Below are 13,925 nucleotides of genomic sequence, written 5' to 3' on the forward strand. Positions count from 1 at the left end.
TTTCCTCGCATTTAGTTTTAATTTGTCAACTTGCCTTCCAGTTTTTGAGCGTCATTGTTTCACGGGAGTAGCTTTGACTTGGTAATTGGTATATTGAAAATAGAACTACTTAATTTGTTTTAGCCTCACTCTTGCCCGTGAGCTTGCTAGTAATGGACAAAGCATTTGAGGAACATGTTGGCTTTGAGCCCTACAAAATGGCTCTAAATTATTGCCTTCATAAAGCTTGCTGCACAAACTTATACGCTAAAGTAAACAGCGCGCTGAAGATTTGTTGCTTGTGATAAGATTTCAGCATTGACAAAATTTTATGGGCAAAACTCAAAATCTCTTTTTGTTTTATACCACTTCTTGTCGCTTTCCACCCACTACTGAATAATCCAATCCACCCACACCCACCATGCTCATTGCTCCATACTTGTATCATTTCCCAAGCCACCCTTATAAATGCATGAGAACTCCCACTCGTCTTCTATTTCTTCACTAAAATGGCAGCAGATTCAAGAGGAACAGCAGTGCTGTGCATGCCAAGGCAATGGCAAGACAGAGAGAACAGTCCTGAGAGAAACAAAATCTGGATTGAGCCAAAGTCCAAGGCTGCTGATCAGCAAAAAGTTGCTGTCATTTACTACCTCTCTCGGAATGGCCAGCTTGAGCACCCTCATTTCATGGAGGTCCCTCTCTCTTCCCCCAAAGGACTCTATCTTAGAGGTACTAATTAATCAACTACATAATATATGAAGGCCTAATACTTGTAGAATCTCATCTGGTTGTATTTACTTTTCCTGTTTCTCAGATGTGATGAACAGACTAAATTTTCTTCGAGGACAAGGCATGGCCGACTTGTACTCTTGGTCTTCAAAACGGTAAAGAGCATTTTTCTTATTATATATTTGAAGAAACTTCACTTCAAACTCCTGAATTACTGCACGTTTTGAGAAAACTCTCTCAAAGTTTAAAAACTCTAAATTTGAATCTCTTAACTTTCAATTGCAGTCAATTTAAACTCATTCGTTAGTTTTTAAGTGTTAAAAGTGATACAATGACCATTATACTTTTGACTTTTTTACAAAATTATAAATTTACCCTTAATTTTAAATTAAATTTTTTTAAAAAAATTATTATAAAAAAATAAAAATAAAAAAACTACAAGGTGGTGACCCGCAATTGGGCCATTGTGATCATTTTTTTTTTCAATTTTAAAAAAAAAGAAAATCGAAGGGTAATTTTGTCTTTTTAGAGATTTTAACGGCAAAAATTGACCGAGGGATAAATTGCATCAAATTGAAAGTTTGAATGGTGAAATTGAAAGTTTTTAAAATTTATGGGAATGATTTCAAAACCCCACGATAATTAGGGATCCTTTGTGAAGTTTTAGCTATATATTTGTGCATGAACTAAAAGTTTTTAGCTAATTTTCTCTTCCAAGTTATAACTTATAATAATAACCCAAAGAAAACTAAGATCTTTCAGCAATATGAGAGTTATTTTGAATTCAGGAGCTACAAAAATGGATTTGTGTGGCAAGATTTGTCCAAGAATGAATTCATCTACCCGTGTCATGGCCATGAATATGTTCTCAAAGGCTCACAACTCCTACAAACTTCTCTAAGCTGTCGATCCTATGAAACAGTACTGTCATCATCAACCTCAAACATTTCCTCGGAAACAAACAGTACTTCCAGTGTAGATTCTGTTAATGCCCGGCCGGTCATTCCCAGGAAAAAGAATCAGTCATGGAGTTCATTTCACGACCTTCGTGAATATCAGGTTTACGAGGCCAAAACTGTCGGAGAGTTTGCCGGAAAAGCCGCTAATGCAGCGACACAGACTGAGGATAAGGGGAGGGGAAGAGGGGAAGATCGGGAAGAAGCTGAAGAGTGTGAAGGGAGTGCTGCCATAACTGAGCAGTCTGAGCTGAGTGGAGAAGTTACTTTAGCATTTTCAAAGTCTTTGGAGAGGTCCAGGAAGGTTGATGGGTCAGCAGATTCAAGAAATCGGACGGTGGAGAGTGATCATCGTCCCAGTGGGAGGATGAAGCCGTCTACGGTTCTGATGCAGTTGATCAGGTGTGGATCAAGAAGGATCGGAGATTGTGAGTTAACAGCAAGTAAGGATTGAAGGTGTGAGATATATAGGATATGGTGTATACAAATGAGTTGTTGTGACATGTATGTAATCTGATTTGAGCATGAGGGTGTGTTTAATAATTAATTAATTAATCATCTTTTTCAACATTTGTAATAAAATATGATTTAGCAATTATAATCTCAAAGAGAATATCATTAAAAAAAAAAAAATGATTTGCAATATGACGTGGCACGTTATAAGCTTAGGGTATGCAGCATGTTCCGTAGTGCTCACTGCACTCTATCAGTCCTTCTCCCGCGATCACACGGTCCACACACTCACGAGTCACGCCCACTAGTCCACTACCTAGTATTACTTTTCATATTTAATCCGGATTGCCCTCAACTTCCCAAAATATCAGAACTAACCCCAAGTTCATTCAATCCTCAATTCCTCACCATTTCTGACTCGACGCTGCGCCAACAATGGCGTCTCTAACCACCATCGGATTGCCCAGAACCCTAACACCTCCCCCCGAAATCCCACTCAAACCTCACCAATGCCCACAATTCAAATCTCTGAAGCAACGCCGATTTCCCTCTCAAAAGAGGGTCTTTTCCAGAACTGCCATCAAGGCCTCGAACCCAAGCGCACCCACTGGCTCTTCGCCAGGACTATACTCTGCCCAGAAATTCGAACTCACCGCTCGAAACGTGGACTTGGTTCTCGAGGACGTTCGGCCTTATCTCATTGCCGATGGTGGAAACGTCGACGTTGTGTCTGTCGAAGACGGCATCGTATCTCTCAAACTCCAAGGTGGCTTGGCTCTTCTTCTTCTTCCTTTATTTGCTTATCTTAAATTTGAAATTAATTTGATTGGGTTGTTTGTTTTGAAAGCAAAGGTATTGAATGGCATAGCTTTTTTAATTCTTAGTATTGGGGTGTTTTTGTTTTGCTCTCGTGGAGCTTGTTCAAGCAACTCTTTTCTTTTTTGCTTTTTTTTTTGGATGAATTTTCTTAAGCAACTTCAATGAAATTGTTTTAGAATACTTGATTCTTTTTTTTCTTTTTTTTCTTTTTTTTTTTTCTGGTTTAATATATGGAGGATATCATGGGCTAGGGAGCAATTAATATGATCAAGGTTAATCCCCTTATGTACCATTTGACAGTTTGTTTAACTCTGCATCATAGAGTGATGTACATCCGGATCATTGTCTAATCTGATTGAAGAGCCTTTATTTTTCTGCCAAATAATCGCTCAACATGATCTTTAAAGGCAACAAAAACTTGCACAATATCAGATTTATTTTGAATAGGAAAGAGCCATTCAAAGCCGCTAAAATCGTCAACAAAGGAAACATAGAATTTATTATTATTGCTGGAACCAACTGGGGAAGGACGAGGGAAACGGGAGACAGTGGCTTTTTTCCAAGCTGGCATGCATTACACAGAATTGGATGCTACCTTAATCTGGAGGGCACGAAGATGATTCCGAGAGAGGACTTGGCTAACGATTTTGGAGGAGAGATGACATAGATGCTGATGCCAATTGATCACTGAAGTTCTTTCTCCAAGAAAAGCTACTTCAAGAAGAGTTCAACGGGTAAACGCCATTCTTACTCTTGCTGTGAAAGAGGATAGTCCCTGTGCTGGAATCCTTGACACAGAAAAAAGAGGGATAAAACTCGAAATAGACGCCATTATCACGGGTAAGTTGGTGAACAGAAAGTATATTATTCTTTGTTATTTGAGGAACATGAAGAGGAGATGGTTGAGGACGGATGGTGTTTGAGGTGGTGGATGAAGAGGATGAATCTCTAGTAGCCATGGGTGACAAATGTCGAGGCTTGGAAGTTGGATACCATAAAGGAGCACAATTTATGGAAAAGATTTTTGGCTTCACGGTATGGTGATACTGATACCCTTGGTGTTGCATTAATAGAAACAGTTAGAAGAGTTGTTACATGATTGTAATTGCTGTGAGATAGAAACCTACTGCACATCTACTAATACAAAGTACACTTGTAAGTGAAAACAAATTCTATCCGATATCTTCTCCTTGGTTATTCTAAGCTTCCACTGAGAAAAATAGGGGAGAAAAACAAAGATTGTTTGATATGGGTGTATGGTGTTCATTTCCATTGTCACACATATAATCCTTTTATATTTTTAAAGAATGCATCACAAGCATATGATCCTACTAAACCCAGCTGAGAGTTCTGCGGCATTGAACTAATATGCAGGAGCATGTGGGAGCTGTCCTAGCTCAACAACTACAATGACGATGGGGATTGAACGAGTACTAAAAGAAAAGTTTGGAGATGCAGTGAAGGACATTCGCCAAGTAGATGATGGTGAAGCAAGGGAGACAACTGTTGAGGTGAGTTTCACACTGACATCAGGTGATAAGGAAAGAAAGACATTAAGAAATGAGTTGAGTTTCATTCATTCAATGATCATGACATTTCTAGATGCTCTGCCACTGCAGGCAGTAAATGGTCATCTTGACGTATTGAGACCAGCCATTAAGAACTATGGTGGGAGTGTGGAAGTGTTGTCTGTTGAAGGAGGCGATTGCCTTGTAAAGTATGTGGGGCCTGAATCCATTGGAACAGGAGTTAAAGCAGCAATCAAAGAGAAGTTCCCAGATCTTGTGAATGTTGTGTTCGCTGAGTAGGTTGGCTGCTCACTATGTTAGAAGCTCAGCTAATTTGTTATCTTGTCTTGTGCTATGTATCTTTTTACAATGTTTACAATGGATATTTCATCTAGTCCATAGTCAAAGGTTTCCTTGCTTAATGTCTTTCCCCATCCCTTGTTGGCCTTCGGTAAACGTCGCACCAATTGGTTCTCTTGGTTGGATCGATGTATATGTAAATTTACCGATAAATATTGTTTGGATATCTTTTTCGTGCAATTTGGTGCCATTTTGGAGAACACTCAATTAGTCGACTGTTGGAAAGCTTTAAATCAGTCGTAGCTCATTATTATTGATAATACAAATCTATCAATGGATCCATAGGATGTTTCTCTAATGCAGCTTCATTTACTATAGCTAAACATATTAATTACATCGAAGGCTCTTTTCGGTTTGACTTTGTTGCCTTTTCTTAAACTTTGGCTCATGTCATGGTACAATTCCTGACCAAACAGGTTTTCCTAGGCAGACGTATTGTCTGTATCAGTAGCAGCAATGGTTGATTTCAGCCAGCGTGATAATCTGATCAAAAACAGTGTGTAAACAAAGTAGCAAGTGACTGTCCAGCTGACAAATCCCTGCGACAACAGAAATCTCAAATTTCTGAGAAGAATGAAGACATTATATAAAAAAAAATTATATAAAAAGAAAAATGCTCTTAGTCGTTTCTATAGTCAATTAATTACCTGGCCAAAGATTTCTATGTTTGCTTGTGGATAATACCAAAGGTTGAAGAACCTGAATATGAATACAGATAGATCCATCAACACCTACAGATTTTTCAGTTAATGATTGGTGATGAATCCATTGAGAAAGAAGATAGACTTACTTCATTAATGGGATCTCAGCCAGTGGGCAGCCAATTCCAACAATGCATGCTAATGTGAACCCAAGCCATGTCCTGTCCAGGGAAAACCAGAAGAATTCTGCTGCTGCAAATAATATGTAGGCCTCGACATTGTCTGCTACTCCAGCTTTATAAAGTTCAGCACTCAATTCAATAAATAGCACCAGTGCTCTGAGTAAAACAAGGATGTAGCTGTTATCAGGCAAATTAAGCAATACATGCTAGCTGACTATTGAAGAGAAACTTAACCTCTCCTCCTGTGTAGAAGAGCATACCGCAACAAATGAGTCTCAACAGAGCAATCCTAAACAACTTGAAACTACTATAGACGAGGATAAAGACCAACTCATGCTCGAGAAGCAGAGAGACCCAGAGATCATCTGAAGACTTGACTTCTTATAATTTTAGAATTCTCTTTTGACGTATATTCTGTAAAGATTGTTTCCTACTTACTATACAATACAAACTGATGCAAAACAGTTGAATTATAAATACAATGCAGCCCCTCTAGAATCCTAACGTGGTTGAGGCATTCTATCAAATAATTTCTGAGTGTGATGATTTCGTTTACTGGCAAACTGGAAAATAAACATGCAAGGTATCCATCCTTACTGTTAGAATTTAGAGATCAAAGATTACCCACATCAGTGAAACGGCTGATTTCTCTAGGCTCCCCTCTGGAATCTTTGATGAGGCCCTTTCATCCAAGAAGAGTTGAAGCAACCCAACAGTGCAGTAAAACAGCCCAAGCAAGAAAGGAACCTAGCAAAATTAAGCGTATTAGGAACAGAACAGGGTAAAAATCTGGGAGCGGATGAAGCTTCCAAACAAGTTCAGAAGACAGAAGGGAAGGCTGAGAATGGCACCCAGAATTTACCCAGATGTTTGTGTGGAGAGGACCAATATCGATTGACCCTTTTTCGTATGCCACAAGATTCACCCTAGAATGAAGTCCATCAATAAGAGGACCCAAGAAGAAACCTGAACCAAAAAGTGAGAGTGAAATGGAACGCCAATGGGTTCTAAGGCTTATACTTGTCTGCTTTCTCATGCTGCAATTAGTTCTAGGCACAATTTTTTTGCACTTCCCTTGGAGATGGTTATTGGGAAGAAAGCAAGAGGAGCCCAGAGCAATGAAGGTTTGCATTCTTCACTCTCACATTGGGTTTGGGACATTCATTTACACATTACATGTAATTTCAGGCAAGTTGGAGACAGTTTTAAATCAGTTCTGCTGTGTGCAGTACAGCTCTGAAAGTCCTTCAATCCGAGACCACAAACTGCATCGGAGAATCGGTGGCTGTGCTTCTATCCACTGTGAGATGGAAGGACATGACAAATGATGTATTGTTGTCACACCTTCCAATAAAAAAATGGAAGAAAATCAATAAGAGTAAAATAATGCTATATACTCTGGCATATATTTTTTTTATATACTTTTTAAAATTATTATTAAATTACAAAATTAATAAAGTTCGATCACAAATTTAATAATAACTTTAAAAATTACTTATTTATATAAAAAATAAGTGTAAAAAAGGTAAGAGTGTGTATATTAATATATTATTACTCTAAAAAATGAGTTTTTTTTTTTTAATAGAAATAAAAAGTGATGAATGTAATATAAAAATAAAAAATAAATTTAATTTTTTATGAAATAAAAGTAAAATAAAGTTATTTGCTAATGAGACATGATATATATCATCTTCGATCGTTCTCTCATCCTTTCAATTTTTTAAATTACTATTAGATATGTGGGATTATATAAATCCCAGGCATGGGCCCACATGTTTCTTGTTGTTAGTTGTGGGTATGTAATTTACTAAATCGTTAATTGTCCAAATGTCTAATAAGTAAAGCCTAATATATAAAATATTTCATTGAAATAATTGTTATTATGATACAATATCAAATGATCAGTTATTTCCATTTAAGTAGATGATGAGGATAAATTTAATTATTTAATTAATATTTAATTTTTTTTTTTTTTTAGTAAATAATATATTTAACAGTGGGAGATTATGCTTAAGGGGGAGAGGAAAATCTCACTTGTCATTTTTTTAAGGACCTAAGGCCTTTAATATTTAACTAGTCAGTCACACTCGGTCTGAGCTTGATGGGCTGAAGCCAATTCAACTAGCCCAAAGCCCTACGCTCCTGGGCTTTTAGCAGCCCACCTACTCCCTTTGTTCGTGAGGACTAGAAAAGCGGCTTCCAATTAAAAAAAAAAAAAATCGTTTTTTGTATATTGCAGTTAAAAATCGTTTTTTGTCCAATTTGTTTTACTTTTTTTTTAAAAAAAAAATAATAATAAAAAAAAATACTCAAAAACACCTTTTTAATTGAAAACTAAGCACATTTTAAAAAGTTTTGTCAAACAAACTAAGTTGGTCCAAAATGGATTGAATTTTTTTTTTTTTTGAATTCACCAGTCTATTAAGAGTACGTTTAGTATTGTGATTTCATAGAGAAAAAGTACAATTTTAAACAAATCGTAGAAAATAGATTGTTTGGGATTACGATTTGAAAAACACAAAAAAAAATCTGTGTTTTCAAATCACAAGCAATGATATATTTTTTTGAAAACGTAAAATTTTAAAGATTAAACTACGATTTTAAAGGTCAAACAACAATTTTGTCAAACGCTTAATTGTGTTTTTAAAAATTATATTTTAAAATCGCTATTTTGAAATCGCAGACAAGAAGAGTGTGTTTTAAAAAACACATAGTTTTAAAGATTAAATTATTATTTTATCAAACGCTAAAAATACTGTGAAACCGCAAATTCAGATAAAATTATATGGGCCTTTTAAAACAAGTGATGCCCTTAACTTTTGATACCACAGTAGGTCAGGTTGTAATGGGAAAACAAGAAAAAGTTTAATCAACATTGTTTAGCCTCTCACTCGCTCTTCGGCTCGCACAATGGACTGAATATCTAACCCAAGAAACAAAGGTTCTAACTGTATCTACTATCGTGACTCGTGACTCGTGATTCAAGAACCCTCTGAAGGCAACAATGTACTTGAGAAAATAGAAAAAGAAAAAAATACCCAATCCAGAGTGTTAAAACTAAACCTTATACTGATCATAATACACACAAGTTTAGCCTGTTTAGGGGAATTGGAATATGGGTTTTGTGGGATTTGAAAGCTATGACATGCTATATATGTGTGTGGTACGAATTTATATATTATATACAAATATATGTATATGTACCCATAAATAAACTCAGAAGAAAAGAAGAAAGAAAGGAGGTTGGGGAGGGGACTCAGGCGAGTCACCCATGTCCAGAATCTCTCTTTTCTCCTTCTCCTGCTACATTGTCTTTACTTGACAAATATATATCAGCCCGCGTCACTTACAACTTCTTGGTTCCTTCCAAAGCCTTTTCTTCACCCATATCTATCTCTTATATACATATTCCCTACAACTGGTTATACTATTGCATGCTTTGAATTCGCAAGAAAAAGTAGGACTTGCCTCAACCCACACCGTCTTTGGCTCTTCAACATAGCACCTGCATCCTCAAAACCCAATCTTGTTTTATTTTTTTATGTGTATGTTCCACTTGTTTGTCATGTTTTTCGTTGGTTTCAAATTTTGCTTATGATTGATTGGTTTATATTGTCTCTGGGAATTCTCTTTCACTGCTTGATTTTCTTGGTTGACGCTGCTGGGTTTTATTTGCAGTATTCAATGGGACCCATTAGAGGGTTCAAGAAGAGGAAGAAGGCAGAAAAGAAAGTTGACCAAAATGTCTTGGCTGCTTCGCTGCGCTCCCAACCCCAGCCCTTGGATTGGTGGGACGACTTCTCCCAGAGGATTACTGGTAGGGTCCTTCAATCTCCAATGTTCTGTACTATGCATTTATATATACTGCTTGCTTGCTGGTTGGTTTGATTTTTTGAGTTCTGTTGATTCGATGCATTGAGATTGGTGCTAGTGGTCATGTCTGGTTTGCTGCTTATGAAGGCGTTAGATGGAATTTCTTTGCCTTTGGTGAAATTTGAAGACATGGGTCAATGCAGTTTTCAGTAATTGGATTGAAAGTTTTTTTTTTTTGTCTATGTTCGTTCATGTTTTTTCGTGTGTAAAGCACGAGTAATGCAAAATGGCAACTGGTGTGTACTTCTAACAATCTTTTTGCTTATATTACTTGCTTAGCTTCTTCTGGTCGATTTGTTTGGTTGAGATTTGCTTAGTTCCATACATAGATATTGCTGACAGTGTAGCATTCCTTGCATGATGATTACGAGGGCATTAGCTAGGTTTTTTTTCTCTGTTCTTGATGAAATTTAAGGACATGGGTCAATTCCAGTTTCAATTGATGAGATTGATTTCTAGACGTATTCTTTCATTCAAATATTCTGGCTGTACACACACTATGACTTTAATAATAGTTTATGTATTCCTAAGAATATTATACTATGAAATACTTTGCTTTTTCTTCATTTATATGCGTTATTGAGTTTGTGTTGATTCCAAATAATGATGTTCCTCTTACTGTGCATGCTTGATGAATTGCTAGTGAGGGTATATAGGTTGGTTTTCTTTGTATCTGGGAAACATTAAGACTTGGGTAAAAAAAATCCATTTTTTAAGAAAAAAGATTGGTTTCTTGTATTTCTCTTGCAACCCGGTGAGGTATTGTATAAATATTGCACTGTGGTATCTTCTATTTCTTTTATGTCTGAATTATTCCTCTTATATCCTCATATGTATATCTTGAAACGGTAACAGCCTTCTTCTTTGGGCTTCTCTTGTTTATTATATTTTTACTTCCTTTCCCAATGGACTAGGTAAAGGAGCAAAGGAAGAAAGTGCACAATTGTTAAATTTTCCATTGACTTTCACATACTCTGATTTAATAATTAAAATGTCATGTTGATTCAGAACAACCTATCTGCAACTGCATTGCCCCTTATTTGGCATTCCTCAACAAAATTTATAGGAGTCACATAGTATGCATAAGCTTCTGCTAACAGCGTGTCTCTATGATCGACATTAGTATTCTATTATGTTGGGAAGGAGGATCACTATGATTGGAAAAGTAGGTCTGCTGTTTTCTTTATTCAATATCTTTCTGGAAGATTGTTGATGACATTGTGATTTATAATTTGTAAAATTTTTCTTTCACTGTTTAATGAAAATAGTCCAAAATAGATATTGGAAAGAAATGAATGGAAGAAATGGACGACTTCACAAATCACTTGACAGAGAAGTATAACTATGGTAGGGGAGGAATGATTGAGCACCTTGTTTGGCTTTTCTTGCTTTGTGTCCTCGGATTAGATATAATGCATAGGAGTAGAAAAGTTGTATCCTGTTAATGTCAAAAGTGTGTACTTTAGAGGATGTAATTGTCCTAATTCTTCCAATCATCTGCATTTTTTTTTTTTTTTTGAGACTCTATCTATTAGTTCCAAAAACATAATTTTTTTAGCTATCCTTAAATGCATTGATGATCCTTTTTTTACGTTTTTCCACTCTATATCATCTACCAGATTTTATTTTTAAAAAATTAAATGGGAAGTTGTTCTTATGTTTTCAATGCGTGTGAGAGCTTCTCCTTCTTGTCTTTAGAATCTCTCTTCTTTAAAATATGTCATTATTATTGTAAATTGCAGAAATCAAGGAGTGTTTTCTGTTTATTCAAAAACATAAACACCCAGGATAACTTGCTTTTGGAAATGGACCCCTTCTCATACAGTAACATTATAAACGAGCAGCAATCTTAAAATGTTTTATGCTGTTCATCAAATGGCAATGCAGTAGCCCTGCTTCTTTTGTATCTCCTGGATGTTCTGGATTATTTTGGGACACTTCCAGGCTCTATAGTTTGTTTTGCTTCAATTCTCCAATTAAAAGTTTCTAGACATACAGTTCCAACAAAAAATTATGCATTTGTAGGGTATTTAAAAACTAAAAGAAGGAACTTTCTTAATTTTTCTTCTTAGATTTCAAATTTCTTAATGAAGTCAAAAGGAAAAATGTGGTATTTCATCTTGGAAATCCAGATTGAGAATATCGTGGTCATCATGTGTCAATTTCTAAATTTCATTATTAGCAAGATTGCTTCCTCTACTGTTCCAGTGAATATCTTTAGAACGTGTTTAGGAGTACAAAGTTGATATGTTGTATAACTAAACAGGACATGCTTTGTAATGTTGTCTGGATACAATCTGTTGTTTGTTTTCTGGTAACTCTGAGGGAATGCTCTTTTTTGAATATGTAAACTCATTGTGCTTCCATGAATCACTATAATTGAATATGAGTGTTCTTAATTTACACTAGTAAAACCTCTCCTAAAGACAACGTGTCATAGGCATAAGGACATGTGTTTCTAGTAAGGCAGTGAGGTGTAGGTTTTTAGGAAAGTCAGACATTTGATTATACTGTAAACCTATAAAACTGAAAGATTCAGATATTTAGGATGGGCTTGAGAAACTCATGGAAATGACTGCAGAAAGCATGGCTATTATATAAGAGAGTGTTGGTTCTCAGTTATGAGCAAAGGATTTTACATAAACATCTAGGCAGATGAAACGATTTCGTGGTATGTTGTTCAGTGTATGGATTTAAATGTGCATATGGAAAATGGAATATATTAAAATATGAATTACTCAATTCTTCTGGCTTTGAATTCAATACAAATTTTCCTTGTCCGTGTTTAAAAATATAACCAATCTTGCTGGTTTTGCTTGTATCTGAATACAATTTAGACTAAATAGGCCATCATTCCCTTTAAATATTTGTTGTCTGCTACCTAAGAACCTCCATCCCTTGTGCATAAATAGGAGAGAGAGAGAGAGAGAGAGAGAGAGAGAGAATCTTTCTCTATCCTATTTGCAGCAAAGACTTTTTCCTTAATGTTTCATTTCACCAAGTTCTTTTTCTTTCTTTTTTTCTGAGCGTTTGGTTTCACCATGCGCACAAATTTTTAAATTACTATGTTCCAATTTGCCACTTTTCAGGGCCTTTATCTCAATCAAAGAATTCAAAGAATTTTGAATCTGTTTTCAAAATTTCAAGAAAGACATTCAACTACATCTGTTCACTTGTGAGTGATGATATGATGGCTAGGCCTTCAAGCGTCAATGACTTAAAGGGCAAGTCTTTGTCTTTAAATGACCAAGTAGCCGTTGCTCTTAGGAGACTTAGCTCTGGTGAATCATTATCAAGCATTGGTGAGTCATTTCGGTTGAACCAATCAACAGTTTCCCAAGTAACTTGGAGGTTCGTGGAAGCAATGGAAGAAAGAGGGCTTCGCCATCTTTGTTGGCCTTTAACAGAGGTGGAGATGGAAGAGATAAAATCGAAGTTTGTGAAAATTCGGGGCCTTCCAAATTGCTGCGGTGCAATTGACATAACACACATCATGATGACTCTGCCTACAATGGACTCAGCAGATGATGTCTGGCTTGATCGCGAGAAAAACTGCAGCATGATCTTGCAGGCAGTTGTAGACCCAGATATGAGATTCCGCGACATAATTACCGGGTGGCCAGGAAGTCTGAGTGATGACCTTGTGCTCCGTAGCTCGGGTTTCTTCAAACTTTCTGAAGAAGGTAAGAGGTTGAATGGAAAGAAAATGGAGCTCACTCAAGGATTAGAGTTAAGGGAATATATAATAGGAGATGCAGGGTTTTCCCTTTTGCCATGGCTCCTTACTCCTTATCAAGGAAGAGGCCTCTCAGATTTTCAGTCCGAGTTTAACAAACGGCATTTCGCAACCCGTGTGGTGGCGCAGAGGGCCTTGGCTAGGTTGAAGGAGATGTGGAGGATAATTCAAGGAGTAATGTGGAAGCCTGATAAGCACAGATTGCCAAGGATCATCCTTGTTTGTTGCATACTGCACAACATAGTTATTGATTTGGAGGATGAGGTGCAAGATGAAATGCCCTTGTCTCGACATCATGATTCAGGTTACCAGCAACAAACTTGCCAATCTGCCGACAAAACCGCCATTATCATGAGAGAGAAGCTTTCTCTCTACTTATCTGGGAAATTAACATCTTGAAACCATTCATCTTGCTCCTCCCTGTGGACCACTGTCTATGAGTTTATTGTTAATTACTCTGCCTTTTTTTCTTAGTTGAACTGGGAAATTATACTTGTTAGCTTATTTTCTTGAACATATATTAAATGATAGTTATATGTGAATCTCTCTCTCTCTCTCTCTCTCTCTCTCTCTCTCAAAAGAGTTTAGCCGGATGGTGAATATGACCAGGGACTCAGGGAGGTGGAGGTGAAGTTGTTTTCTCATGACACAATAAAATGTGGCAGACATGATTTATTTGCATTTTA

General features: G+C 36.5%; 4 protein-coding genes across 4 annotated transcripts; 3 read left to right on the forward strand and 1 right to left on the reverse strand.

Moving 5' to 3' along the window:
* The first annotated feature begins 488 nt into the window (after window positions 1-488).
* LOC132188086 (protein SOSEKI 5-like) lies at window positions 489-2,121 on the forward strand. The gene is made up of 3 exons (XM_059602497.1): window positions 489-711; window positions 797-866; window positions 1,500-2,121. The coding sequence occupies exons 1-3, from the start codon at window positions 489-491 to the stop codon at window positions 2,119-2,121; spliced, it is 915 nt and encodes a 304-aa protein (XP_059458480.1).
* A 342-nt stretch (window positions 2,122-2,463) lies between these two features.
* LOC132187217 (nifU-like protein 1, chloroplastic) lies at window positions 2,464-4,869 on the forward strand. The gene is made up of 3 exons (XM_059601455.1): window positions 2,464-2,886; window positions 4,314-4,450; window positions 4,559-4,869. The coding sequence occupies exons 1-3, from the start codon at window positions 2,556-2,558 to the stop codon at window positions 4,745-4,747; spliced, it is 657 nt and encodes a 218-aa protein (XP_059457438.1). The 5' UTR covers window positions 2,464-2,555; the 3' UTR covers window positions 4,748-4,869.
* A 145-nt stretch (window positions 4,870-5,014) lies between these two features.
* LOC132187216 (uncharacterized) lies at window positions 5,015-6,948 on the reverse strand. Its single transcript, XM_059601454.1, has 5 exons — window positions 6,493-6,948; window positions 6,259-6,377; window positions 5,598-5,786; window positions 5,455-5,506; window positions 5,015-5,346 (listed from the first exon to the last, which is right to left on the reverse strand). The coding sequence occupies exons 1-5, from the start codon at window positions 6,760-6,762 to the stop codon at window positions 5,230-5,232; spliced, it is 747 nt and encodes a 248-aa protein (XP_059457437.1). The 5' UTR covers window positions 6,763-6,948; the 3' UTR covers window positions 5,015-5,229.
* A 1,899-nt stretch (window positions 6,949-8,847) lies between these two features.
* On the forward strand, window positions 8,848-13,925 carry LOC132187797 (protein ALP1-like). Its single transcript, XM_059602236.1, has 3 exons — window positions 8,848-9,175; window positions 9,309-9,447; window positions 12,593-13,925. The coding sequence occupies exons 2-3, from the start codon at window positions 9,315-9,317 to the stop codon at window positions 13,636-13,638; spliced, it is 1,179 nt and encodes a 392-aa protein (XP_059458219.1). The 5' UTR covers window positions 8,848-9,175; window positions 9,309-9,314; the 3' UTR covers window positions 13,639-13,925.

This window comes from Corylus avellana, chromosome ca7 (assembly GCF_901000735.1).
Source record: "Corylus avellana chromosome ca7, CavTom2PMs-1.0".
NCBI lineage: Eukaryota > Viridiplantae > Streptophyta > Magnoliopsida > Fagales > Betulaceae > Corylus > Corylus avellana.

Coding starts and splice junctions, on each gene's coding strand:
- LOC132188086 (XM_059602497.1), top strand. CDS start 489: ATGGCAGCAGATTCAAGAGGAACAGCAGTGCTGTGCATGCCAAGGCAA. Junction 712..796: donor CAAAGGACTCTATCTTAGAG/GTACTAATTAAT, acceptor CCTGTTTCTCAG/ATGTGATGAACAGACTAAAT. Junction 867..1,499: donor TACTCTTGGTCTTCAAAACG/GTAAAGAGCATT, acceptor TTTTGAATTCAG/GAGCTACAAAAATGGATTTG.
- LOC132187217 (XM_059601455.1), top strand. CDS start 2,556: ATGGCGTCTCTAACCACCATCGGATTGCCCAGAACCCTAACACCTCCC. Junction 2,887..4,313: donor CGTATCTCTCAAACTCCAAG/GTGGCTTGGCTC, acceptor ACTAATATGCAG/GAGCATGTGGGAGCTGTCCT. Junction 4,451..4,558: donor CAAGGGAGACAACTGTTGAG/GTGAGTTTCACA, acceptor CTGCCACTGCAG/GCAGTAAATGGTCATCTTGA.
- LOC132187216 (XM_059601454.1), bottom strand. CDS start 6,762: ATGCAAACCTTCATTGCTCTGGGCTCCTCTTGCTTTCTTCCCAATAAC. Junction 5,507..5,597: donor GCTGAGATCCCATTAATGAA/GTAAGTCTATCT, acceptor ATTCATATTCAG/GTTCTTCAACCTTTGGTATT. Junction 5,347..5,454: donor ACATAGAAATCTTTGGCCAG/GTAATTAATTGA, acceptor CTGTTGTCGCAG/GGATTTGTCAGCTGGACAGT.
- LOC132187797 (XM_059602236.1), top strand. CDS start 9,315: ATGGGACCCATTAGAGGGTTCAAGAAGAGGAAGAAGGCAGAAAAGAAA. Junction 9,448..12,592: donor CTTCTCCCAGAGGATTACTG/GTAGGGTCCTTC, acceptor GCCACTTTTCAG/GGCCTTTATCTCAATCAAAG.